This window comes from Cricetulus griseus, chromosome 7 (genome assembly GCF_003668045.3).
Source record: "Cricetulus griseus strain 17A/GY chromosome 7, alternate assembly CriGri-PICRH-1.0, whole genome shotgun sequence".
Taxonomy (NCBI): domain Eukaryota; kingdom Metazoa; phylum Chordata; class Mammalia; order Rodentia; family Cricetidae; genus Cricetulus; species Cricetulus griseus.
Genome location: NC_048600.1, coordinates 84,751,398 through 84,776,785, shown reverse-complemented (window position 1 = coordinate 84,776,785; position 25,388 = coordinate 84,751,398). Strand labels below are relative to the sequence as shown.

Genomic DNA, 25,388 nt, shown 5'->3' with positions numbered 1-25,388 from the left:
AAGTTCTAGTTTCTGGGTGCTGATCGCCCTTCAGGTGGCGAGGTTTTCTTGGAACTGTCTCTAGTGGCTATCCGCTCACAGACAGGTTTAGAGGAATCCAAAGACGGATGAAGCTGTGACAGTTGAGAAGTAAACACCACCTGGGCTGAGGGAGGTGAGTCTTGAGAGAAAGTTCTGGGTCTACCCGGAGGGAGGCGTCAGTAGACAACTAGACACACACGTCTCCTTCACCCTTCCAAAACCGTCTCTAAGCCGGCGATGTGGTTGACCACGCCCCGCCCCGCCCACTTTGACGTCAATCTGCGGCGCCGTAGATTGGCTTTTCTCTAGTGATGCCTGTCCTCGGGTTCCTACTCGCTGATAGGCTGAAGCTGTGGAGAGCTGGTCGCGGATTGGCTACGCGCCGCGGCGGGCCAGAACCGAGAGCTGTTGGTTCGAGATGGCGGCTGCCGAGGGGCTTGCGGGTGACGGGGAGCTGTGGCAGAGCTGGCTTCCTAACCATGTCGTGTTCTTGCGGCTCCGCGAGGGCCTGAAAAACCAGAGTCCAGCCGAAGCGGAGAAGCCAGCGGCTTCGACTTCGCCCTCGTGCCCGCCCCAGCCGCCGCATTTGCTGACGAGAAACCTGGTGTTCGGCCTCGGAGGGGAGCTCTTCCTGTGGGACGCGGAAAGCAGCGCCTTCTTGGTGGTTCGCCTTCGAGGTCCCGGCGGCGGCGGCGGCGGCGGCGGCGGCGTGGAGCCCCCTCTCTCCCAGTACCAGGTGCGCCCGTCCGTCTTGAAAGCGACCCTTAGCCGGCCTCTCACCCAACTTTGAGGTCCGCTTCGCGTCTTGGTTGTTGGGCTCTGTCGTGGGAGTGGTAGCGGACACCCCGCTTCGAGTGGAAAAGCCCCTCTTTGATATTTTTATCCCTCTCCAGCTTGTTTGTTATTTCGGTCACTGCCAGGCACTTAGAGGAGCTCGTGCTGTTTAGGTGCTGGCTTTCTGAGTGTCTGGGGTGAAAAAGACAGAACCGTGAAATGAGAAAAGCACAGCAGGGTAAGAGAAGTTGGCGGAGATGTTTTTAGCTGTTTGACCAAAAGAACCTTGTGACACATTCTTTTTGTTTTTTGTTTTTTGTTTTTTTTTTTGTGGGCTTTAAGACGGATTTAAAAGGACCAAATTACCTGCCTGACGTGAAAAGAGAATCCCTGTATTTTGGTTTTGGTTTTGACCTTTTAGGCCCTCACTAAAGTTGGAAAGGCTTGTTCGTTTGTTTCAGAGCAGGGAACCAACACACGTGCACACACTCCCATTAACACACACCTTCGCCTTCACCGGGGGAAACATAGGAGTTCCAACTCTGAGCTAGGTCTTCAAACTTTTTTGTTTTTGATGAGCCAATGAATGGCTTGTGAAAGTTGATATAATCACAGTGTATTCTATTCTAGACTTGCTGTAACCGAATACTGCTTTATTGAACTGTTCATTTGTAGTAAACTGATACTCTTTCAAAGACACACCCCCTGTATATTTCAATCATAATTTGGGAAATTCACATCATGCACCCCAATCCCGCCCACCTCCCAGTCCCTCCAAATCTGCCCCTCATCCTGTAGCACCCCCCCAACTCTACCAAAAAACAATTAGTTAAAAACAAACAAAAAACCACCTCGCTCCTCAGTTAAAGACTTTTTTTTTTTAAGCCAGGATTGGTGGCACAGGCCTTTAATCCTGGCACTTCAGAAGCAGAGGCAGGAAGGTCTCTTTGAGTTTGAGGCCAGCCTAGTCTACATAGTGAGTTATATATATATATATATATATATATATATATATATAGAGAGAGAGAGAGAGAGAGAGAGAGAGAGAGAGAGAAGAGAGAGAGAGAGAGACCCTGTCTCAAAAAGAAAAAAAGGAGCAAGCAAGCAGACAAACAAGCAAAAAAAAAAAAGAAAACCCAAAATGTGACATTCATTCTAATGTATGAGATGTACTGTGTGCCCTGGACCAACCAGTTCTTACTAAGAAGTGATTTGATTTTAACAAGGTGCAGCCAGGGCTGTTGAGAAACTACGTCAACATTTACACATCTACCGCTGTAAAATTCCCATTACGAATAAGTATCAGAAATTCACACATACTTCAGTAAATTATTTTGTTTTGATTTTTTTCTCCCCTTTGGTTATGTATCCCAGGCTGGTCTGGAACTCCTGCTTCGGTCTCTGAGTGTTGAGATTACACGTCTGAGCCAGGCCATCGTTCGTGTGTGTGTGTGTGTGTGTGTGTGTGTGTGTGTGTGTGTGTGTGTGTGTGTGTGTGTGTGTCAGAGAGAGAGAGAGGGGGGGGGGGACCACAGTTAACAGACTGACCACATGCTCCTGATCTTAAGCCCTGCTTCTGCCTGACTAAAGGTGGATAACTTCATACCTGGTTCCAGTACACTGTTCAGTTTTTGGTTAATAACGTGTTCATGCTTTGTAACATTTAGTGCAGTAATATGCAGTAATAATTACTTTAAAACTTTTGTTTTATTTTCTCATTTGTAAACACCAAAACAGAGGCTATGTTTACCTTTTTTATATCCAGTACTTGTCATAAACCTAGAGCATGTAAGAGCTCTGTATTATTTGGTGACTTTTTTTTCTTTTTCTTCTTTGTTTTTTGAGACAGGGTTTCTCTGTGCAGCAGCCCTGGCTGTTCTGCAACTTGCTTTGTAGACCAGGCTGGCCTCAAACTCAGAGATCAGACAGATCCTGTTAAGAACTGGAATTAAAACTGTGTTCTGTCACTGCCCAGCTCTGCAACAGGCATTTAAAGACACGCTAGCCTACAGATATAAAAACAATTAGAAATCTCATTATATTCAAAAAAGCCTTATCTTAAATGATTAAATGCATGGTTCTCCATACACAGGTAAATAATATGTTGACAGTCTCATTATTTACTAAGAGTAAAAAGAAAAAATAGAAATCTGAAATGGTCATGAGAAAAGAAATAGGAAGTACCAGTATAGAAGTGAGTATTTTTGAGGATGTGTGATGTGATGACAAATTATTACAACTCCCTTAAAATTATCACTCTTTGATACTGAACACAGATAAATCAGTACTGTTTGCTGCAAAGCTCTTGAAGTTAATCTAGTGTTTCACTTTGAACTTTTGGGTGACCTGCAACTCAGACTGAGGCACCTGTAATCTTCCTCCCCAGTACTAGGAATAAAGGTGTGTACCACCACACTTGGTCTGAAGCTATATGTTATTCTACAGTATAGTTTATAAAATAGTTATCTTTTACTAATACTTCTAAAGTTTTTTATTCACTTAAGTAACAAGAAAAACAAATCTCAAGTAGTGCCTACTAGGTTATGTGAGGGGGCAAGTTTTTATGGTTTGTTTTTGTTTCTTTGGTTTGCTTCTTTAGCTTTTAGAGACAGGGTTTCTCTGTGTAGCCCTGGCTGTCCTAAAACTAGCTCTTGTATACCAGGCTGGTCTCAAACACACAGAGATCCTCCTGCCTCTGCCTCCCATGGGCTGGGAATTAAAGGCATGCACCACCACTGCCCAGCTTAGGTTTTGTTTTTTGGGGTTTTTGGGTTTTTTTTTTTTTTTTTTTTTTTTTGAGGCAGAGTTTTTCTGTGTAGCCCTGGCTGTCCTGAAACTCACTCTGTAGACCAGTTGGCCTTGAACCTAGAGAGCCTCCTGACTGCCTCCCAGAGTTCTGGGATTAAAGGTGTATGCCAACACTGACTAGCTAAAGTTTTTTGTTTTGCCTTGTTTTTAATTTTCTGTATGTGCATATTTTCTCAGTATATGTGTGTAAGTACTATCCCTGTGCCTGGTACCCACAGAGGTCAGATCAGATGGTGGTTACAGAACCACCATGTGGATTCAGGGAATTGAACCCAGGTCCTCTGGAAGAGTAGCCATTGCTTCTTATTAACCACTGAGCTATCTCTCCAGCCCTAAGACTTTTGTTTTAAGTGTGTGTGTGTGAATACAGGTGCTCCAGGAAACCAGAAGAGAGTGTCTGAACTGATTCCCTGTAACTGGACAGTGTGAGCTAAGAATGTGGGTGCTGGGAACCAAACTCTGGTCCTCTGCAAGAGGAGCAAGTGCTTTTAGAGGCTTAGTCATTGGGGATAATCAGTTAATAAAACTAGTATCAGTACTAATCCAGAATGCTGTTATTTTGTAGCTATAGAAAATTAAACCATGGTTGTGGTTTCAAGCAACTCTCAAATATATTAACATTAAAATAAACTATTTTTACTAAATTGCTTTAATTTTCAGAGATTACTTTGCATAAATCCACCCCTATTTGAAATTCATCAAGTCTTGTTAAGTCCAACGCAACATCATGTAGCACTGATAGGAATGAAAGGACTTATGGCATTAGAATTACCTCAAAGATGGGGGAAAGAGTCTGAATTTGAAGGTGGAAAAGCAACTGTGAATTGCAGGTAAGTTATATTTCCATTTAGTGTTTAGTTGTGTAAGTTGCTAAGACCAGAGGCTGTTGAAATGTATTTTGGGTGCTACTATTGGAACATTTGAGCTTTCATGTGGTCAATGCAGACTTGCTTCCTGTGTTGCTATTGTTACCATTTTTGTTAATGTTTATGAGTGTTTTGCCTTCATTTATATAAATGCACTGCTTATGTGGCCTGGTGCCCTGAAAGACCAGAAGAGTGTGTCAAATCCCTGGAGTTACAGATGGTTGGGAGCTGCCTTGAGAATGCTAGGAGCCAATCCTGAGTCCTCTGCAAAAGCAGCAGGTGCTCTTAACCACTGAGCCACCTTCCCAGCCCCTTTTGTTGTTATTTTTGAAGAATACTATATTAGTATTTATTTGTAATTACAAAAAAAAAAAAAAAACCAATATCAGCCCCTTACTTTTACAGAAATAGCTGCAAGTTTGCATTTAGGTGCATGAGTTTAACTATTCACAAAATGAAGTAAAACATGTGGGCTAAGGGTTTTGACTATTGACTAACACAACATAAATTCATTCCAAGACACCATTTGTATGTCAGGCCATTTTCTCATCATTGAATGTTGTACTATGACAGCATAAACGTACCATGAGCTACTCATGGCCTAAAAGCATATCAGTTGGTCAGCTACCAGGTGTTCGATCATGGAAGGAAAACAAAACATCTAAATTAAGCCTCGTGGCTTCTTCCAAATTTTAAAAGGAGGAAAAAAAAAACATGTCTGGAAGTCTTAATACCTAGTATAACTAAGCCTGCCAAGTAACTGCCCTTCCCTGCTTCCCCCACCCACAGGAGTGAACCTGTGGCTGCAGGCTGAGGATGCTGGAACTACAGAAATGTGATACCCAGCTTTCAGCTTTATTTTTATACACACACACACACACACACACACACACACACACACACACACGTATAAATTAAAAAATAAAAATCCAGGGATCTATAAAGTCTTGAAAAAAATATAAGGTAAAAACCTAGACTTACCTTTACCTCTATAATATAAGGAGAGTGCTTGAATTCTTAATTTAGATCGATGTTTTTTTGTTTGTTTGTTTGGGTTTTTTGGGGTTTTTTTTTGGTTTTGTTTTTTTTTTGTTTTGTTTTTGGGTTTTTCGAGACAGGGTTTCTCTGTGTAGCTTTGGAGCCTATGCTGGCCTCAAACTCACAGAGATCCGCCTGCCGCCTGCCTCTGCCTCCCGAGTGCTGGGATTAAAGGCGTGCGCCACCAACGCCAGGCTAGATCGCTGTTTCTTAATTTTCAGAATAACCATCATAATATCTGCCCTTATAGTTTCCTTACTACATTGATTAGTAAAAAGACCAAGCAAGAAGAAATATCAAAACACATTTGTAAGGAACTATGCTGGACCGTGGTTGGGCACACCTTTAATCCAAGCACTCAAGAGACAGTGGCAGGTGGATCTCTGTGAGTTCGAGGCCAGCTTGGTCTACAGAGAAAGTTCCAGAACAGGCTCCAAAGCTACACAGAGAAACCCTGTCTCAAAAAAACAAAACAACAACAAAAAACTATATGAGCTGGGTGTGGTAATACACAAATGTATCCCTGCCCTCAGGATGCTGAGCCAGGAGGATTGCTGTGAGTTCAAGGCCAGCCTGGGTTACATTGTGAGGGCTAGGCCCCAGCCAGGGTTGTATAGCAAGATCCTGTCTGAACCAGCAAAACCAAAATATATAAAATATATTACTATAGTGTAGAAAATATTTGCACTTTGATTCCTTGGATAGGTCCTTTGAATGTTCTTAGAATGACAAGAGAAGGAAAGGAATGGTGTTACAATAGGTTAGAAAATGTTTCTCCAAGTTCTACAAACATTTCAAAATATTTTTTTGAAAATTGTTTCTTTTATTTTAGTACCACACCGATTGCTGAGAGATTTTTCACCAGCTCTACCTCTTTGACTCTGAAGCATGCTGCGTGGTATCCAAGTGAGATGCTGGATCCCCATATAGTGCTGTTGACGTCAGACAATGTGATAAGGTGACCTTTACCTTCTCTAGCTTACCTTGTGAATTGAAAAGCTTTATTTCCTATTACTCATTTAACGTATTTACTAAATAGTTAGCATAGGGTGACACAAGTCACTAATGTAATGTTTTATTTGATTTCTCTCTCTCTTCATATATATATGAAAACTCAATATGTGTGTATATATATATATATATATACACACACATATAGATATCCTTTGAGATAGTGTCCCACTGTGGACTAGGAGTTCTGGGATTAAAGGTGTTCCTCCTCCCATTCCCTCCCCACCCCTCTTCCAAATCCACTCCTCCTCTCTTTCTGTTCAGAAGGGGGCAGACCTCCCAGGGGTATCAACAAAGCTGGCATATCAAGTTGCTATATGACTAAAGGTATAGGGAATGTAGCTCAGTGGTTAAGTGCTTATGCTTAATGCCTTGGGTTCTATTCCTAACACTTACCCATCTCCCCCTTCTCCCAGTGTTGCTAAAGATAGTTTTTCTTTGAGTCGTAAGCTCCCCTTCTGCATAGTTAACCAGAGGAAATAGGCAACATGTCGGGAATAGCAAGATCTTTGGCAAAAAGGTGATTTGAAAACTGGTGGGAAAACTTTAAATTTTTTAAATTTATGTGTATGGGTGTTTTGCCAACATGTATGTATGTGTACCTCATGCATGCCTGGTGCCTAAGGAGGTCAAAAGAGGAAGGATTCCCTACAACTGGAGTTACAAACAGTTGTGAGCCTCCATGTATGTGCTGGGGATCAAACCCAGCTCCTCCACAAGAGCAACAGTACTCTTAACTGCTAAGCCATGTCTCAGCCCCTGGTAGGAAAATACTTAAGAAGTGATTAGTTGGGGATGGAGATCTTTTCTAGGAAAGAAAGAAAACTTTTATGGTTTGGACAAGACAGTGTCTTACTCTGTAGCCCATACTAGTCTGTAAATGTAGCTCAGAGTTCTTCATGGTCCTCTTGCCTCAGCTTCTCAAGTGATAGAATTACAGTGTGAGCTACCCTGCCTGGCATCAAAGAGAACTTTAGTACTATTTTCTTTTTTCTTTTGACTGCTAGAATTTACTCTCTCCGTGAGCCTCAGACACCCACTAAGGTGATTGTACTTTCAGAAGCAGAAGAAGAAAGCTTAATACTCAATAAAGGGTAAGTTTTTATTTGTGTCACAAAATGTTGGATTTATTGAGAATGTAAATGTAGCAACTAACACAATTTCCAACGGTGAGGTTATGGTAATATAACAAGTCACAAATCTGTCATTTTAACTACCAACTTGATCTCTTTTTATAAGAAAATTCTAAAGTATGACTGACAATACATGATACATGATAAAACTGTGCAGGTCTAAAAATCGTAAAAGTGTTGGGCTGGAGGCCTGCCAGTGCACTCTGTGGGTAACACAGATTGCTGAACCCACAGCACCTGGAATAGAATAGACTCAGTCCTTCTGATTACTGATTTTTGTTGTGTTGTGACAAGGTCTCTTTACATGGCCCTGGCTGTTCTGGAACTCACTGTTTAGACCAGGCTGGCCTCAGAGAGATAGATCTGCGTGCCTCAGCCTCCCTACTGTAGGGATTAAAGACGTGCACTTCTGTGCCTGGCCCTTTTGATTATCTTGTGCTCCTGGCTTTTGTTTTCTTACCTACTACATGCCCTGCCTTACTCTTAATGGAATCATCCTTTGAACTTGCAAAACCCAGTCCTCTGGCCTACTGATCAGTCTTCTGGTGAACACTACACAGTCAAATATAACATTCTGCTTCCATGTATATATGCACACCAGAAGAGAGCACCAGATCTCATGGCTGTGAGCCACTATGTTGTTGCTGGGAATTGAACTCAGGACCTCTGGAAGAGCAATCAGTGCTCTTAACCTCTGAGCCATCTCTCCAGCCCCCTTCTTGAACATTTTATGCATTTTTATTCTGTATTTGATTTTTTTTTTTTTTTTTTTTGGTTGTGGGAAAGTGGTTTCAAGACAGGGTTTCTTTGTGTAACAGTCTTGGTGGTCTTGGAATTCATTTTGTAGATCAGGCTGCCCTTGAACTCACAGAGATCCGCCTTCCTCTGCCTCCCGAGTGTTGGGATTAAAGGGTGTGTGCCACAACCTCCCGGCCTGTATTTGTTGCTTCTCAATGTCCTCCTGTGCCACACAGGCTGCTTTAAACATCACTCCTACAAACACCCTTTGGCCCTCCTTTTAAGGCCAAATCAGAGGGATCGTTACAGTTCAAGGCCAGCCTGGGTTATATGGTATGACCCTGTCTTAATAAAACCAAAAGTAACAACAAAAAATCACTTCTTGAATGTGGTGTTTATTTTTTCTCTCTCACTCTAGAGCAAAGTCTTTCTTTAATTTTATGAACCTAGAACACTGCATGCACATAACAAGTGGTAAATGTTTGTGGAATAAATAAATTTGTGTTCATCTGGTTTTCATGTTTTCTTCCATTTCCTTTTGTATTTCTGTATATATGTTACTTGTGTGTCTGTATTTAAACTATTTCAAAATCAAAAATTTTCACTAATTCTTATGAGAATTTGTTTAATCTTCATAATAATTTTGTTTTCAGCCAACTTTTTTCACATCTCTTTGCAGAAGGGCATATACAGCATCTCTAGGAGAGACTGCAGTTGCATTTGACTTTGGGCCACTTGCAACAGTCTCAAGGAATATATTTGGACAAAAAGGCAAAGAAGAGGTAGTGGCGTATCCACTGTACATCTTATATGAGAATGGGGAGACCTTCCTGACCTATGTTAGTCTGTTACACAGGTGAGTTCATGCAGTAACCAGCATTGCTGCATATGTCATCATTGTTGAACTTGCCATACACATTTCTGTGTTTCAGGTGTAAATGAGAAATGGTACAGATTATTTAATTGTCCTCTTTCTTGTTTATTTAGAGAAGTTGTATAGTTTTAAGAAAAGACTAAATTTGGCTCATTAAGTCTAGTTAACTGAAAAAGCATTCTTTCTCTCTGTTTTTTGTTTGTTTTGGGTTTTTATTTTTGTTTTTTAGAAACAGGATTTCTCTGTGTAACAGTCCTGGCTGTCCTGGAACTCACGCTGTAGACCAGGCTGGCCTTGAACTCACAAAGATCTGCCTGCCTCTACCTCCCAAGTGCTGGTTTTAAAGGAGGGTACCACCACTGCCTGGCTTCACTGTTTCACTTAGATAAACCAGGTAGCATGGATATGATTAGATGTAATCTGATATCTTGCTTTAAAATTGTGGAGAAAAGGCATGTATACACATGAACATATAAGGACTCATTTCCTAGTACTGGGACACAGTACTAGTGTTCAAAGTTAGGAGGCATTATTTTGACTGCAGGAGTTAGGGGAATTTTTGTAGAGGACTGATATCACATGGGAAGCATCAGGAATGGTAAGAACATTTTAGTCACAAGGGCATCCCAGACTAGAGTATGCAAATAAGCACAGGTGCCATTTAAGGTTCAGTGATCTGATATCTTGATCTAGAGCAGTGAATTCAGGTAAACAATAACAACAAATACTGAAGCTAGCAGTATCTTCCATGGAAATTTGATGGAGTTACATTCCTAGGTAATGAACATGCTGAGGTCTGTTCTGGAAAATAGGGTGGTTTCTGAGCAGAGTAGGACAGGGAGAACTGAAGTTGTACAATTTTCTATCTGATATACTCAGGGTTTTGTTTTTTTAATTGGAGTTTTGCCTTTTTGTTGTTGGGGGTTTTTTGTTTTGTTTTGTTCAGGGCTCAGGTTCACCCTTTGAGCCCAGAAAACAAGAGAGAAAAATGAGAACAACACTTAGGAAGGACTCTTTCAGAGAAGTAGAGAACACTACCAGAAAATAAGTTGTTAGAAGTGTTAACAGTGTTCAGCCACCAGGTGGTGCAAGTCTTTCATGCCCACACTTGGGAGTCAGAGGCAGGCAGATTTTGTGAGTTTGAGGCCAGCCTGGCCTGTATAGTGAGTTCAAGGACAGCAAAGACTTTTTGAATGGACTCTGTCTCAAGAAAACAAAAGAATGTCAGGCAGCAACAGTTGTTAACCAGTGATAATATAGCACGTCTAGTTGGATTCAGCAACTAGAATCATGGGGGAATCTTTGCTAGAATACTGTCTGTCAGTGGAGAGTTAAAAATGGAAACCAGGCTAGATGTGGTGGTACATGCCAATAATTTTAGCACACAACCGTTCTGAGTTTGAGGCTAGTCTGGGCTGTGTAATGGACCTTGTCTTTTTTTTTTTAAGATTTATTTTTATTTGATATGTATGCGTTTTTGCTTACATATATGTATGTGTACAATTTGTATGCAGAGGTCAGAAGTGTACATCACATTCCCTACAACTGGAGCTAGACATTCATAAGCCACCATATGGGTTCTGGGAATCTAACTCAGGTCCTCTGCAAGAGTAGCCAGTGCTGAACCATCAGTCTAGCCCTTTGTCTCATTTTTTTCTGGTGGCTGTAGTGATTTCTGAGGATGAAACCTCTGATCTTACCACCACCAACAGATGCCAGGCATGCCCCTGAACCTCATGGTGTAACAGTCTACAGTGTCTTCAAAGACACAGTAGCATTCTCCTAGAATCCTAGCTCTGGAAACTATGATAGGAGGATCAATAATTAAAGGCAACCTAGATTAGATAGGACTTTGTCTGGAAGGAATAAAGAAACCAAACAAAACAAAACCCTGGAATCTCTTCAGGCACTGCTGCTTTCCTTTCAAAGGGAAAATTAGATCAAGAATCACTATTGTTGGGATGTGAGTGGGAAAATAAAGAATAAAGACCTCTTTTTGAAGTTACAGTAACTGAAGGGAGACAAAAATCGAAGAGTAGGGGGTGGTTGTCTTCTGTCAATATTTTTCTGATAAGGTTTTCATTCTTCCTTTAGCCCTGGGAATATTGGGAAGCTGTTGGGACCATTGCCTATGCACCCTGCAGCTGAAGATAACTACGGTTACGATGCCTGTGCTGTACTCTGTTTGCCCTGTGTTCCCAATATCTTAGTAATTGCGACTGAGTCAGGAATGCTGTATCACTGTGTTGTACTAGAGGGTGAAGAAGAAGATGATCAAACAGTAAGTGCCAGGCTAATGTTACTATAGTTCGTATCTTTAATAGCAGGTGTATTTTATGGGCCAGTTTGAATGCTTAATATGAAGAATTCTAGCTTACACATGGCATTTCTGGAAACTATATATTTTATATAAGAATAATTAAAGCATAATTAAGAGTCCAAGTGGAAAGAAGTTAAAAGATCGCCCAATTTACCAGTCCATGAAATGTATTTGTTTCTGATCTTTGTATTAAGGGTTTCACACCCTGAAGCAGTAAATTGAATCTTCCAAACAGAAGTCTGCTCTTAGGGCTGGAGAGATGGCTCAGTGGTTATGCTCACTGGCTGCTCTTCGAGAAGATCCAGGTTCAGTTCCTAACACCCATGGTGGCTCACAACTGTTTATAACTCCAGTCCCAGGGGATCCAGCACCCTCTTCTGGCCTCTGTTGGCACCAGGAATGCAAGTAGTGCACAGACATAGTTGTAGGTAAAACACTTATAAACATAATGAAATAAAAGCTTGGCCCATGCTTTTTTTCATTTGTGTACATTTTCAAATTCATGAGAGGGGTTGGAATTTCAGTCCTTTTTTTTTCTTCTCCCTTTGTGTTTTTAACAGTCAGAAAAGTCCTGGGATCCCAGAGTTGACCTCATCCCTTCTCTGTATGTGTTTGAGTGTGTTGAATTAGAGCTTGCCTTGAAACTGGCATCTGGAGAGGATGATCCCTTTGCTTCTGACTTTTCCTGTCCAATTAAGCTGCACAAAGGTAAGGTATCACTAAGTGCTTTTTATCCCACTGTATTTATGCTAACTTGTAGTTTATTTGTATGATCTCAGCTTTTAGAAAGTTTATCACTGGATTCTTTTGAACTTTTAGTTATTACACAGCACATTCTTACTGAGGCAGACTCAAGTTTTAACATATCTGGATCCACTGAGATATTTAGTTTCCTTATTGTTGTGTATATGATGTTTGTGTGTATATGTCAAGTTTGGGTATTAGAGGACAGCTTTCTGGATGATTCTTTCCACTTTACATGGATTCTAGGGATCATGCTTGCGTGGTGGTCACTTTACCCATTGAAACCACACTACTGGTGTCTCCCAGATGTTTGGTGACCTTCCCCCCACACACACACAAAAGTTGATTTCATAACCTGGCATAATGGTAATTCCTATAATCTCAACACTCAGAAGCAACCACATGATGGCTCACAACCATCTGTAATGAGATCTGGTGCCCTCTTCTGGTGTAAAGCATGCATGCAGGCAAAACACTATACATAATAAATAAATCTTAAAAAAGAAAAGAAAATTCACTAGGTATGTCTCATTTCTGTTTTGAGCAGTATAAACATTAAGTCTAAAAACTTGATAGATGAACACATAGTGAGGTAAAATGATATAAGGTATTATTTGGTTTCCTTATAAAGATAAGTTACTGTTGTATTGCTGTGAAGACACCATGACCAAGGCAGCTCTTACAAAAGGAAGCATTTAATTGTGGACTTGCTTACAGTTCTAGAGGATTAGTCTATTATCATTAAGGCAGAAAACAAAACAGGCATGGTACCTTATATATAAAGAGAATTAGAGTGGTATATAGGCTGTGGTTCAACTAGTCCAACAGTGGCTGTATCCCAGTGGGAAGTCCAAAACCCAGAAGTTGTTCATTCCATGAGGCTGGATAGCTCAGTTGGTCTTCAGTGTATGTCCCAAAGAAGTAAGCTTTCTAATGTCAGCGAAGCAAGAGTGATGGCAAGCAGGCAAAAACTGTTTAGCGTATTGCTCAGGCGTAATACTATCTAGCTCTTACAACTTAAATTAATCCATAATTATTATTTATATTTAGCCACGTAACTTGGTACCTTTTCTCAGTAAGGCATTCTCATCTTGCCTCCTCTGCGCCAAGCTGGCAACTGGAACTGGAGTTAAAAGGTATTGTGAGCCACACAGTCACAGTGTGAGTGCTGGGAACCTCTGAGAAAGCAGTGCATACTCTAAACTGATAAAATGGACTAGGAAAATGGGTTAATTTCTTAGAAAACCTTTCTAAAAATTATATTTCTCCATTCTTTTCTATGTATATGGGTGTTTTGGCTGCATGTATGTTTGTGTGCCACATGTGTAAAGACCAAGATAGGACATCAGATCCCTTAGAACTGGAGTTCCATAAGGTTGTGGTCCACCATGTGGGTGCTGGGAATTAAATGGGGTGAAAGAGCAGCTGGGCTCTTAACCTCTGAACCACTTCTCTAGCCCCTCTTTTAGAAAATCTTAACTGTGCTGGCGATGTGACTCACAGTAAGTGCTTGGCTGACATACACAAGGCCCTGGGTTCAGTCCCAAGCACCATATAAACCAGGGTTGTATCGTGTGCCTATAATCCCAGCACTCCGTAAGTAGAGATGGGGGAGCAGAAGTGAAAGGCCATTCTCAGCTACATAGGAAGTTTGAGGCCAATCTAGCCTGCATGAGACCCTGTCTAGAAAAGGGAGGACCGGGAAGGTGGCTGAGAAGATAAGGGTACTTGTCACCAAGCCTGACAACCTGAGTTGGATCCCCAGTACCCATATAATGTAAGGAGAGAAGTGACTTCTGAAAGGTGTCCTCAAGCTTCCACATGCATAACACATACTTGCATGCACACACTATACATAGAATTTAAAAGGAGATCTGAACCATAAAGATAAACATGAGTAGCAGTAGAAATTCAAGAGAATGGGGGGGGCGTGTTGTAAGGCTAAAGTAAGATAGGTTCTAGGTTTCAAAGGAGGTCATTTTGCAAGTGCTTATTGTTTCTTGATGGGACTACATACTGAGCAGTGTGCCGATGTCTTCTGCAAACCTGTGCTGTAGTAGTTCCTCTGTACTCGGGAGACGTGTGCAAGCGTAGGTTTTCAACAGCTACCAAGTTTGTTTGGGTTTTTCTAGTTTTGTTTTTTGCTTTTTTATTAATTTATTTTTATTTGCCTGCCTGTTTGTCTGTGTGAGAGTGTCAGATCTTAGAGTTACAGACAGTTGTGAGCCACCATGTGGGTGCTGTTAATTGAACTTGGGGCCTCTAGAAGAATATTATTCTTAACTGCTGAGCCATCTCTCCAGCTGTTCTCTTTTTTTTTTTCTTAATTTTTAGAAATATATTGCTATGATGGGGAGGTACATGGAATGGGGACACAAATGCCACAATACATGTATGGAAGTGGACTTTGTGCGGTCGGTTCTTCCCTTTTACCTTTACTTGGGTTCTAGGGATTGAACTTGTTGCCAGGCTTGCATGGCAGACACCCGTTACTTGCTGAGTCATATTGCCAGACCCAGAGCTACCCCCCCCCTTTTTTTTTTTAATAAAGGAAAATTTAGTATTGCCACGTGCTAATTTCTGGCAGATGTACAAATGGGAACTGGCCCCGAACAGAAAATCCCCCTCAGCTTTTATACATTCACACCATATTACATTTTGAACAGTGAAATATGTTCAAACAGAGACAGAAATTCCAAGGTCTGGTTGTTTGGACATATGGGGAAAGCTACAATGCAAAAGTTCTCCCCACATAGACCAGGCCTGCTTTTCCCAGGCAGCTGTTAACCAGCGTCATCTTCTCTAAACTGCCTGGGAGAGGCAGTATTCCTTTAGCTAAGTTTTATTTTTGTGTGATTTAGTGTCTTCTAGTAAGCTTATTGATAAGTCCTTTATAAGGTCAGTTCAAAACTTTCATTTCCTCCTTCACCAGGTGTTGGCATAACAGGTTTGCAACACCACACAGCTGCTATGTCTTCTGTGCTGCTTCCACCTGGACACGTCTTCATTGTATTTCTACCTTTTTACAAAACTGTTGGCATATCTCTTTATTTGTGACACTAAATTTAATCTTGCACCATGAGGTGTTCTCTTAACTTGAACTTTGTCACAGAGTGTTCATAAGGGATTTGCTGACTGATCTTTTCTTGGGATATGGCTCCTCCTTTTCTTGCTTTGCTTCTTCAATGTCTTCTTTAGTTTCTTTCCCTCCTCCTTCCTCCACCTTTGTTCTCCCTTTGCTCCATCTTTAAGATTATTTCTGTTGACTACTCTAGGTATTGTTCCCAATGTGGAACTAGCTTCTTTTAACAAGATTCCAAGTTTTTGATTTTTGTGAAGTTGTCATCAATGTACAGGCTTTGATTCATGATTGCTTCTCATTTTAGAGGGTCTGATTCTTAGAGATTAAAACTAAAATTCTTAGCCCTGCAGTATTTTATCCAAGAAAGGTCATTTCCAGAGGTCAGATGGCCCCAGTGAGATAATGGCTGTCTTTCTGCTGAGTCATGAGCTGTAGGATCTTAAGACAGTATGTGTAGAGTTCCATTCTCACCCACCCTTACTTTGAACAACTTGAAATAAATGTGAAACGGATGAATGGTTTACCTGATGGGAAAGTACTTTTAGAAAACTACATTTGGGGTTAGGGATGATGGTGTACACTTTAATCCTAGCACAGGCAGAGGAAGGTAGATCTCTGTGTGTTTGAGGCCTGCCAGAGCTTCATAATGAGTATTATCTCAAAAGAAGTATGAAAAGAAAATCATATTTAGATTGTATCTGTTGTTAAGTTTATTTATTTGCTTGTTTGTTATGTATAGGATACTCTGCCTCCATGTATGCCTGCAGGCCAGAAGAGGGCACCTGATCTCATTACAGATGGTTGTGAGCCACCATGTGTTGCTGGCAATTGAACTCAGGACCTCTGGAAGAGAAGGCAGTGCTCTTAACCTCTGAGCCATCTCTCCAGCCCAATATCTGTTGTTTTTAATACTTGTCACCTTGCAAATGGAATTCAGATTAAAAACTTACAAGTCTGACAACAGTGCACAGCTGTGAAAATCCTATAGACAGTCGGTTCCATCACTTTGTGTTTATAGGCTATTGGGGTAAATTCTTCCTGTTTCCCAGTGGTTGGTTATCTTTGTGTCTCTGGTGATCTCACTTGCAGATCCCAAGTGTCCTTCAAGATACCACTGTACCCATGAAGCTGGTGTGCACAGTGTTGGGCTGACTTGGATTCATAAACTTCACAAGTTTCTTGGATCAGGTGAGTTTACTAATACTGTGTATTTCCCAGTAGTTTCAGAGGTTCTGACAAAAGGTAGTTTGGAGAAGAAAAAATAAAATAGAAGAATGGAAGGATCATCATCAAAACTGGCAAAGCTTTAGCTAGATAGACCAAGTACTAGAACAGAGAAGGTAAAATTACTATAGTCAGAAAACAAAGGTAGAGACTGTTAGGCTTACAGAAATTTAAAATTATAAGGGAAAACTGAACATGACAGTTAGAAGGCCTAGATGAAATGGACAGACTCCAGAACTGACTGGAGTAGAAAAGTAGGGAAGGGAGACTGCTTGCCCAAAACCATTTAAAATATTCTTCATGAGCCCCCCCCCCAAAAAAAAAACAGCATTTACCTCAACCTGTGATACCAAAACCAAACAAAATATACAAACTAGAGCAAATATGTCTGACAAATATAGACACGAAAAGATTGAATGATATTTATTCCAGAAATGGCAGCTTTCTTTAGCATCCAATACTGTAATTTGTTAACAAAGAATACAAGGGGAAAGCCATATATATGTTGTTCTCAGATATTTATCTTTTCATGTTAAAAAACATCCAAAAGGGCTGGGATATAGCTCAGTGGTGGATCATTTGCCTAGCATGTAGACAGTGCATGCATACAGTGTATTTTAGTCATATTCACCACACAAACACACCACACACACACCTTCCCCTAACTCCTCTCAGATCCATTCATCAAGCCTCAACCCCTCTTCTTTTTTTTTTTAATATTTTCTTTATTGATTATGTATGCAACTTTCTGCTTCCATGTATGTCTGCGCACGAGAAGAAGGCAACAGATCTCACAATGGATGGTTGTGAGCCACCATGTGGTTTCTGGGAATCGAACTCAGGACCTCTGGAAGAGCAGTCAGCACTCTTAACCTCTGAGCCATCTCTCCAGCCCCCCAATCCCTCTTCTAACTTCATGTCTTTCTTTTTTTTTTTTTTTTTAAGATTTTACTTATTTATTATGTATACAACATTCTGCTTCCATGTATATCTGCACACCAGAAGAGGGCACCAGATCTCATAACGGATGGTTGTGAGCCACCATGTGGTTTCTGGGAATTGAACTCAGGACCTCCAGAAGAACAACCACTGCTCTGCTCTTAACCTCTGAGCCCTCTCCAGCCCTCTTTGTTTCTTTCTTTCTTTCTTTCCTTTCTTTCTTTCTTTCTTTCTTTTGGTTTTTTGAGACAGGGTTTCTCTGTGTAGCTTTGGAACCTATCCTGACACTCACTCTGGATACCAGGCTGGCCTCAAACTCACAGAGATCTGCCTGCCTCTGCCTCCCAAGTGCTGGGATTAAAGGCGTGCGCCACCAATGCCCGGCTCCCTCTTTCTTTTTTTTAATGACCTAAGTCCAAATGGTGTTGCCGGCTTTCTCATTAGTGTGGGACTATCTATAGGACAAACTCACCACACCCTATGAAAACTGTCTCACCCTCTTCCATCAGCTCTCAGGAACTTCTCAGCTGGGCTCTGGTGAGAAAGGCACCCTCTGTGAGAAGCAGTGCAGTGGCTTGAAACAAGAACTTAATTACATTTAAAAAGTGACAGCATGGCCGGGCATGGTGGTGCATGCCTTTAATCCCAACACTCAGGAGGCAGAGGCAGGCAGATCTCTCTGAGTTCAAGGCCAGCCTGGTCTACAGAGGAGCGAGTTCCAGGACAGGTTCCAAAAACAGTACAGCGAAACCCTATAAAACCAAAAAAGAAAAAGTGACAGCATTTTAGTTTGGAGTTTTGTCTAAGCACCAGTTAATTTCTGTAATACATTCTTTTATAGATGAAGAAGATAAGGATAGTTTACAGGAACTTGCTGCAGAGCAGAAATGCTTTGTAGAGCACATTCTGTGTACAAAACCACTGCCATGCAGGTAAGGACCTTCTTCCCCTGTGTACCCAGAAAATTATTGTTTTGGTAATTCTGGCTTCACTTTTAAGATTATCATCATTTTCAGGTATTTATCTGAAGCTTTGTCATGCTTCAGAGTCACCCTGTTTCCTATGTCCCCAACTCCAGCTTCCCATCTTTTCTTAGCTAATGTTTATTTTGTCATTTTAAGTAATTCTTCAAAGATGGTTCCCTAATTCCCCAGTCTAAATCAGGGCTCTTCTGTTGTCTTTGCTTCACTCTCTCTGCCTCTCTGTGTGCGCTGTGATTGCAGTCTATCGTTTTATTAGGATTCTGTTGGCTTTGTGCCTGCTAACTTGGCATAAAAGAGTACCTAGTTGATATTCAGTTAATGGTTGGTGAATATAGAAAGTTGCATAGAATGGATGCCAGGTTTCTTCTCTGGGTAAATGAATAGATGTGGTACCCTTTGGAAAGCCCAGTATGTAGAAAAGAGCAGATTTGGAAAGATAGTGATGTCCCTCTAGTACATCTTAAGTAGAAGAACTTAATAGGCAATTGTGTATGGGTCTGAAATTTGGAGTAGTCTGGAGTAGTGAAAGTGTCAGCATAGGAACTGTTATTCTAAAACATCCCCCAGGAAAAGGTCTGGAGTCAGAAAAGGAGACTAGAGAGAAGCAATGCATGATTGTGAGCAGTGAGTGGAGCAGCAGAGTCCAAGAAGGAAACTTGATAACGGGTTCAGAGAATGAGGGAACCCAGAGTGGAGATGTGATGAATACCAAGAAGCAGCTATTTGCAAGAGCACTGACAAGCAATAGAGTAGAGACTCAGCAATATAGTAGAGGGATTGAGGAGTGACAGCAAACTGTCCCAGGTTGAAAAGTGAGCAGGCAACTATATATTATGGTCTTACTTGACTAGAGAGATGGCCGCAGCTAAGGGAACTGGCTGCTATTGCAGAAGACCCAGGTTCCATTCCCAGCACCCACATGGCAGCTCACAACCATCTGTAACTCAGCTTACTGGAAATCTGATGCCTTGTGGCCTCTGCCAGCACTAGGACATACTTGGTATATAGCCATACATGCAGGCAAAACCCTCATACACATACAATAAATTGTTTAAAATGAAAGCAAGGCAAAAACGTGGCAGTGTGAAAATGGGGCTAGTGATTACCTATGAAGAAGGATGGCCGCCTCCTCCCCTTCCTTTTTCCTTCAAAGTGCTATACATTGAACCTAAGGCTTTGTGCATGCTAGGCAAGCATTCAAACGCTGAGCTATAGCCTCAATTTTGCCTTTTAATTATTGGCCCAGTATGGGAAACATGGTCTAAATGCACATCTTTGTATATGGTTTACATACTGACAACTGAGATATATAGACTTTGATTAATTTTAGTGTGTGATGTTTATTTGCAAGTTTTGTTTGGTGGCTTGTTGGTTTTTTTTTTAACATACAAAGATTATTTTAAAAAGAAAAATGGATGAGGAGGAGGGTCTGTGGGTAACAGCACTTGCTGAACAAGCTTAAACATCTGAGTTCAACCCTCTTCAGTAAATATAAAAAGCTAGGTATGGCCATGTATTCCTGTATATCCAGCTCCATTGTAGGAGCAGAACCAGGAGGATACAGCCTGGCTCAGTGGAACCCTGGCTCAAGGGACTAGAATGAAGCTGTACCTACCTACACACAGGTGTGTGAACAGGCACTTGTGTATACACCACTCACTCATACAAGATTGCTGTTACAAGATAAAGAAAAGGTTAAGGGGAGCCAGACTGGGGCAAAGTTAAAGCTTCACGTAAAGCCACAGTGAGGAATGTTTTGAATGGACAAAAGGAAACAGAGGAGATGCGTAATAGGATACTTTGAAAGTGTACAGTTGATGGCACAGTTCAGATGTGACAGGAGGTGGCACTGACAGTAAGGTGCAGAAATGTGGCTAGACACAGGTAGAATGGACATGGAGTTCTCATCTGAGTCATGGATATTTTCCCACCACTTCTAGTGAAAAGAAATAGGAAGGAAACAATGCTGTGCACACTAAAGGAGACGAGGAGGTCCTTGACAGGTGTGAGGTCATTAGCTTTGTATTGTGCAATCCCAAATTCCTGTTCATTTAGGTTTCTGAGCAATGTGTATGCACTAGATGTACTAGGTTCATCAAGATAGGTAGGCCTTAGCAGAAAGACGGAGGCTTTGTATCCCTGGGTAATTGGTATATAGCTTATAGATTGCTAAGTGGGAGCTTGGTTTAAACTGATCAGGGTATGTTTCCAAATCACCATGTTTTTGGTGACTACAGGCCCCAGAAGGCCATGGACTCTAAAGCATGTGGTTGCTGTTGGTTCTGATACATTTGCTGCTTTGTAACTTAACTGTGACTCTGTCTCTCTCTCTCCAGGCAGCCAGCTCCAATTCGAGGATTCTGGATTGTACCGGACATCCTGGGGCCTACGATGATCTGTATCACCAGTACCTATGAATGTCTCATAAGGCCTTTATTGTATGCCCCATTCTGTATTCTCTACACAACTATCTTTAATTCTGCCAACTCAAAACAGGGGAAATGCCCTCAGTAACTGGCTTGAAGCTGTCTATATGGTTTATCTTTGGCTTTGAACTGAGTGAATATTTCTGTTTTCTTTGCCATCTCTGAAAAGTGTCATTTTAGGCGTGATGGTGTTTCATCTTGTTTTGCCATTTCATAACTGAGAATCAGAGCTTTTCAGTTTCTGAGGTAGGGTTTTGGTCTGCAGTCATACTGGCCTAGGGCAGTCCCTACCACATGTGGGATTACAAGCCTGATGCTCTGCACCCAGCTAGAGATTTTCTTCCAAGTACAAAGAGGACTGACGTGCTGAACTACATGTTGTGGCTAGATGATGGTTTCTGTCAGGCTCAGATGTAGGGTGTTCTCCTGCATGCCCTCCTGGACATATCAGAGAAGCCCCTAAGGAATATACTGATCTCCATAGAGTAAAAGAAGGCTTAAACAAGTCAGATTGCATGTAGCTCTGATATAGGTGAAGTTCTGTCTGGTCCCAAATTCTGTGCCAGCCTCAGAGGGACATCAAAATATGCAACTCTGGGGAAAGGGTATAAAACTGAGTTCATGTATTAAGTTGTAATCACCATTTTATAAATGTAGAAATAGACATGAAAACCAAGTTACTGGAATGTCAAATGTGAGACCCTCCAGTCTCTTGGTGTCCATTCAGAGTAGGTGTTTCTGAATACTGAGAGTGTGAAGTACTCGCATTCAGTTACTGTCCTTGCATGTTCTTTAAAGACTGGCCAGTTGCATTGTTTGACAATGAAAAAATAATACAGGTATAAATTTTATGTTGCTTTATTTAAAAAAAAAAAAGACACTAACATTCTAGCAACTTTAAACAAAAGAAATAGTCATTAGAAAAATATTTGCCAGTGGGCCAATGAGATGCCTCAGTAGGTAAGAGTGCCACTGACCCTGACAACCTGAGTTCAATTCCCAGAACCATGTGATATATATCTATTTTTTGGGTTTTTTTTTTTTTTTTTTTTTTTTGGAGACAGGGTTTTTCTGTACATCCATGGCTGTCCTGGAACTCGCTCTGTAGACTAGACTAGGCTGGCCTTGAACTCAGAAATGTGCCTGCCTCTGCCTCCCGAGTGCTGGGGTTAAAGGTGCCCTACCACTACCCAGCACCTTTAGTGTTTTAAATAAAACATGGTCACACTATTTGGACAATAAAAACATCAACCTCAGAGGGGGAGAAAATTCATAATTAGCTGGATACCTTTTCATCATATTTCTGCCAACTGTCCAAAATACAAGTCGTCTGTATATTAACACTCTTTAAAGCTCTTACAAATTTGAATTGTTGCCCTCAATGTACATTACTTAGGTACTGCCGAAGTTCATGGAAATTGCCTTTGAAAATGTTTGCCCTCGAGTGTAACTTTTAAAAATAGTTATGTAGAAGCAAATGTAGTACACAGCAGGCATCTAGCCCCACACCAGCAATTATCAGATCTAAACTATGTCCCAAAACAAGTGGTTAGTGTAATAGTGCTGGCTTGAGTCCTTTGCAAGAAAGGGGCCTTGGGATTTATCTTTTTGAGTTGCCTTGATCTTTTCAAAAAGAATTTTAGTAGTCCAAAATGATGAGACAAATGGCAAAATAGGAGCTTCCCAAGACGACCTTTCAGTACAGAACACACATTCTTATAGTTTACAAAAGTAGCACTTTAGGGCTTTATGTCCCTGGGTTTTGGTTAAGTGTGACTAATGACATCCTGTAATGCAACAACTAGCTCCATAGTGGACATGACTTCTTTGTTTTGCAGAAGTACAGTCCACCCAGCATCTCCTCCCCTGCTGTGTACCCGAGAAGATGCTGAAGTGGCAGAGTCTCCACTGCGTATCCTGGCTGAAACCCCAGACTCCTTTGAGAAGCATATTAAAACCATCTTGCAACGTAGTGCTGCCAACCCAGCATTTCTTAAGTATGGGATTTGGGGCATATGAGTTTTAAGAACAGGCTTTTTCTTTAAAATGGAGATTGAACCTAGGGGTTCTGTGCTTGCTACGAAGTGTTCATCCTTGCTTTTGGCCCTTTCTGTCCTTACTGTGGTACAGTGGGAGGGGATATGGCACATCTCATCAGCTAGTCAGAAGTGGCACCTGAAAAAATGCTAAATGGGGGTGACGAAATAGCTAGGGCATATGCCTTTAATCCCAGCACTCAGGAGGCAGAGACAGGCAGATCTCTGAGGCCAGCCTGGTCTACAAAGCTAGTTCCAAGACAGTCAGGGCTGTTGCATAGAGAAACCCTGTCTCAAACAACAACAAAAAGTAGGTAGGACTTGTCTGTTTGGTTACTTTACCCGGCTAACTGACAGAAACTGTTCTAAAAGATCGTCTGAAAAGGATTTGGCTCCCCCTCCCGAGGAATGTCTTCAGCTTATCAGCAGAGCCACCCAGGTGTTTCGAGAACAGTACATTCTCAAGCAGGACTTTGCCAAGGAAGAAATTCAGCGGAGGTACAGTATCCTGTGTTGAACAGCCACTAGTCATTGCTAGGTGTTGACTCATTGTAGTCACCTGTAGAAGCCTGGCTTTCCTTTAACCTTTACTACTACTACTTCTTTTCGAAGGGTCAAATTATTATGTGACCAAAAGAGGAAACAACTAGAAGACCTCAATTACTGTCGAGAAGAGAGGTAGGTGTCAAAACCAAAGAGAAGAAAACAATGGGGAGTCGTGGGCTGCATCTCACTCAGGATGTTGTGCCACATCATGTGGACCCCAAGAGTTTTTTATTCCTCCAGGAAAAGTCTACGGGAAATGGCTGAGCGCTTAGCTGACAAGTATGAGGAAGCCAAAGAAAAGCAAGAAGATATTATGAACAGGTCAGTGAGCCATGAAGCATCCAGTTCCCTCCCTGCTCAGGATTAATGATTTTAACAAGTATTTGGGTACTGCCAGTGCTCAACACCTATAGAACTCCAGTCCTTTGAAGTATCAGGAAAGATTTGATACTGTCCCCTAACTCCTGTCAGACAAATTCTTGAATTAGAAACACTATGTGTTTCTGTTATAATTAGCCGTCTTAACCCACATTTCCTTCTTTTCTTAAGGATGAAAAAAGTGCTTCACAGTTTTCATACTCAGCTCCCAGTTCTCTCTGACAGTGAGAGAGACATGAAGAAAGAGTTACAGCTGATACCTGATCAACTACGACATCTAGGCAATGCCATCAAACAGGCAAGAAAAATGTGAACAGTAAAATAGGTACGATAAAAATGTGTGGCAAACCATGGTCAAAATATCTATGTTCTGTTCAATACTTTAGGTTACTATGAAAAAGGATTATCAACAGCGAAAGATGGAAAAAGTGCTGAGTCCTCAGAAACCTACCATTTCTCTCAGCGCCTACCAGCGAAAATGCATTCAGTCCATCCTGAAGGAAGAGTAAGTTGATATTTTCCAGTCGGCTACTGTTGTGAGACAATTTTTCCTTGGCAGTATACCAAAAAGTTGCCTGTCTGCTTAGATAAGAATCCTGAGTCTGGAATTTGCTTGTAGAATGGTATGATAGGCACAGGCATAAATGAATAAATATGGTGAGATGAATTATAGTGACTCTCCTATAATGATTTTGTTGTGTAACCAAAAGTTTGTCCCATGAATATGATTAGCAGTGTTACCTGGGCTGTGCTATATATATAACTCATGGGCAAAGCATCTGTTGAATATGTGCTGCCTTGGGTTCAGTCCCCAACACCACACAGAAAACCATTGCTTCCTACCTGAGACCTTTTCAAGCCATTCTTAAGTCTATTGCACTCTGAGAGTTTAAAAATTCTTAGGCTCATGGGCATGGTGGCACCTTTAATCCCAGTACTTGAGAGGCAGCGGCAGATAGATCTCTGAATTTGAGGCCAGCTTTGGTCTTCAGAGCAAGTTCCAGGACAGCCAGAGCTACAGAGAGACCCTGTCTCAAAGCTGGGGATGGGGAAAAAAAATCTTACAACTCAATACTAATGGCTCATTCATTTTTTAAGTGAATCATTTGATGATTTTGCAGGGGTGAACACATAAGGGAAATGGTGAAGCAAATCAATGATATCCGAAATCATGTCAACTTCTGACACCACCTGAAGTTAACACAACTGAAGGCTTACAAACACGTGCTGTAAAACAAACAGGTAGCACTATCTAATTTATAAAGAAGCATTTTTGAATAAACTTTGGTGTGGTTATTTTCTTATTCCTTTTGTTTTGTAATATTTGAATAAATTCTTATTGAAAATTTGACTTTGCTTTATATAGTCTGTGGTCTATTTTTTAAAATTCTGGGACACGGGCTTCAGCTGCACACTGCCAGGTCTGTGTCTGAAGAATCATAGGTAG

At 41.3% G+C, this 25,388-nt stretch overlaps 1 protein-coding gene across 1 annotated transcript; it reads left to right on the top strand.

Moving 5' to 3' along the window:
• The first annotated feature begins 16 nt into the window (after positions 1 to 16).
• Nup88 (nucleoporin 88) lies at positions 17 to 25,245 on the top strand. Its single transcript, XM_027426879.2, has 18 exons — positions 17 to 154; positions 365 to 757; positions 4,264 to 4,433; positions 6,340 to 6,465; positions 7,526 to 7,612; positions 9,069 to 9,245; positions 11,358 to 11,544; positions 12,144 to 12,291; positions 16,499 to 16,597; positions 18,414 to 18,504; positions 20,892 to 20,993; positions 22,820 to 22,978; positions 23,390 to 23,515; positions 23,630 to 23,695; positions 23,804 to 23,884; positions 24,113 to 24,239; positions 24,328 to 24,446; positions 25,063 to 25,245. The coding sequence occupies exons 2-18, from the start codon at positions 440 to 442 to the stop codon at positions 25,124 to 25,126; spliced, it is 2,247 nt and encodes a 748-aa protein (XP_027282680.1). The 5' UTR covers positions 17 to 154; positions 365 to 439; the 3' UTR covers positions 25,127 to 25,245.
• The last annotated feature ends 143 nt before the right edge of the window (positions 25,246 to 25,388 follow it).

Excerpts from the sequence above, each read along its gene's own strand:
- Nup88 (XM_027426879.2), top strand. The coding sequence starts at position 440 with ATGGCGGCTGCCGAGGGGCTTGCGGGTGACGGGGAGCTGTGGCAGAGC. Across the intron at positions 4,434-6,339 it reads AAAGCAACTGTGAATTGCAG|TACCACACCGATTGCTGAGA; the intron begins GTAAGTTATATT and ends CTTTTATTTTAG. Across the intron at positions 24,447-25,062 it reads CAGTCCATCCTGAAGGAAGA|GGGTGAACACATAAGGGAAA; the intron begins GTAAGTTGATAT and ends ATGATTTTGCAG.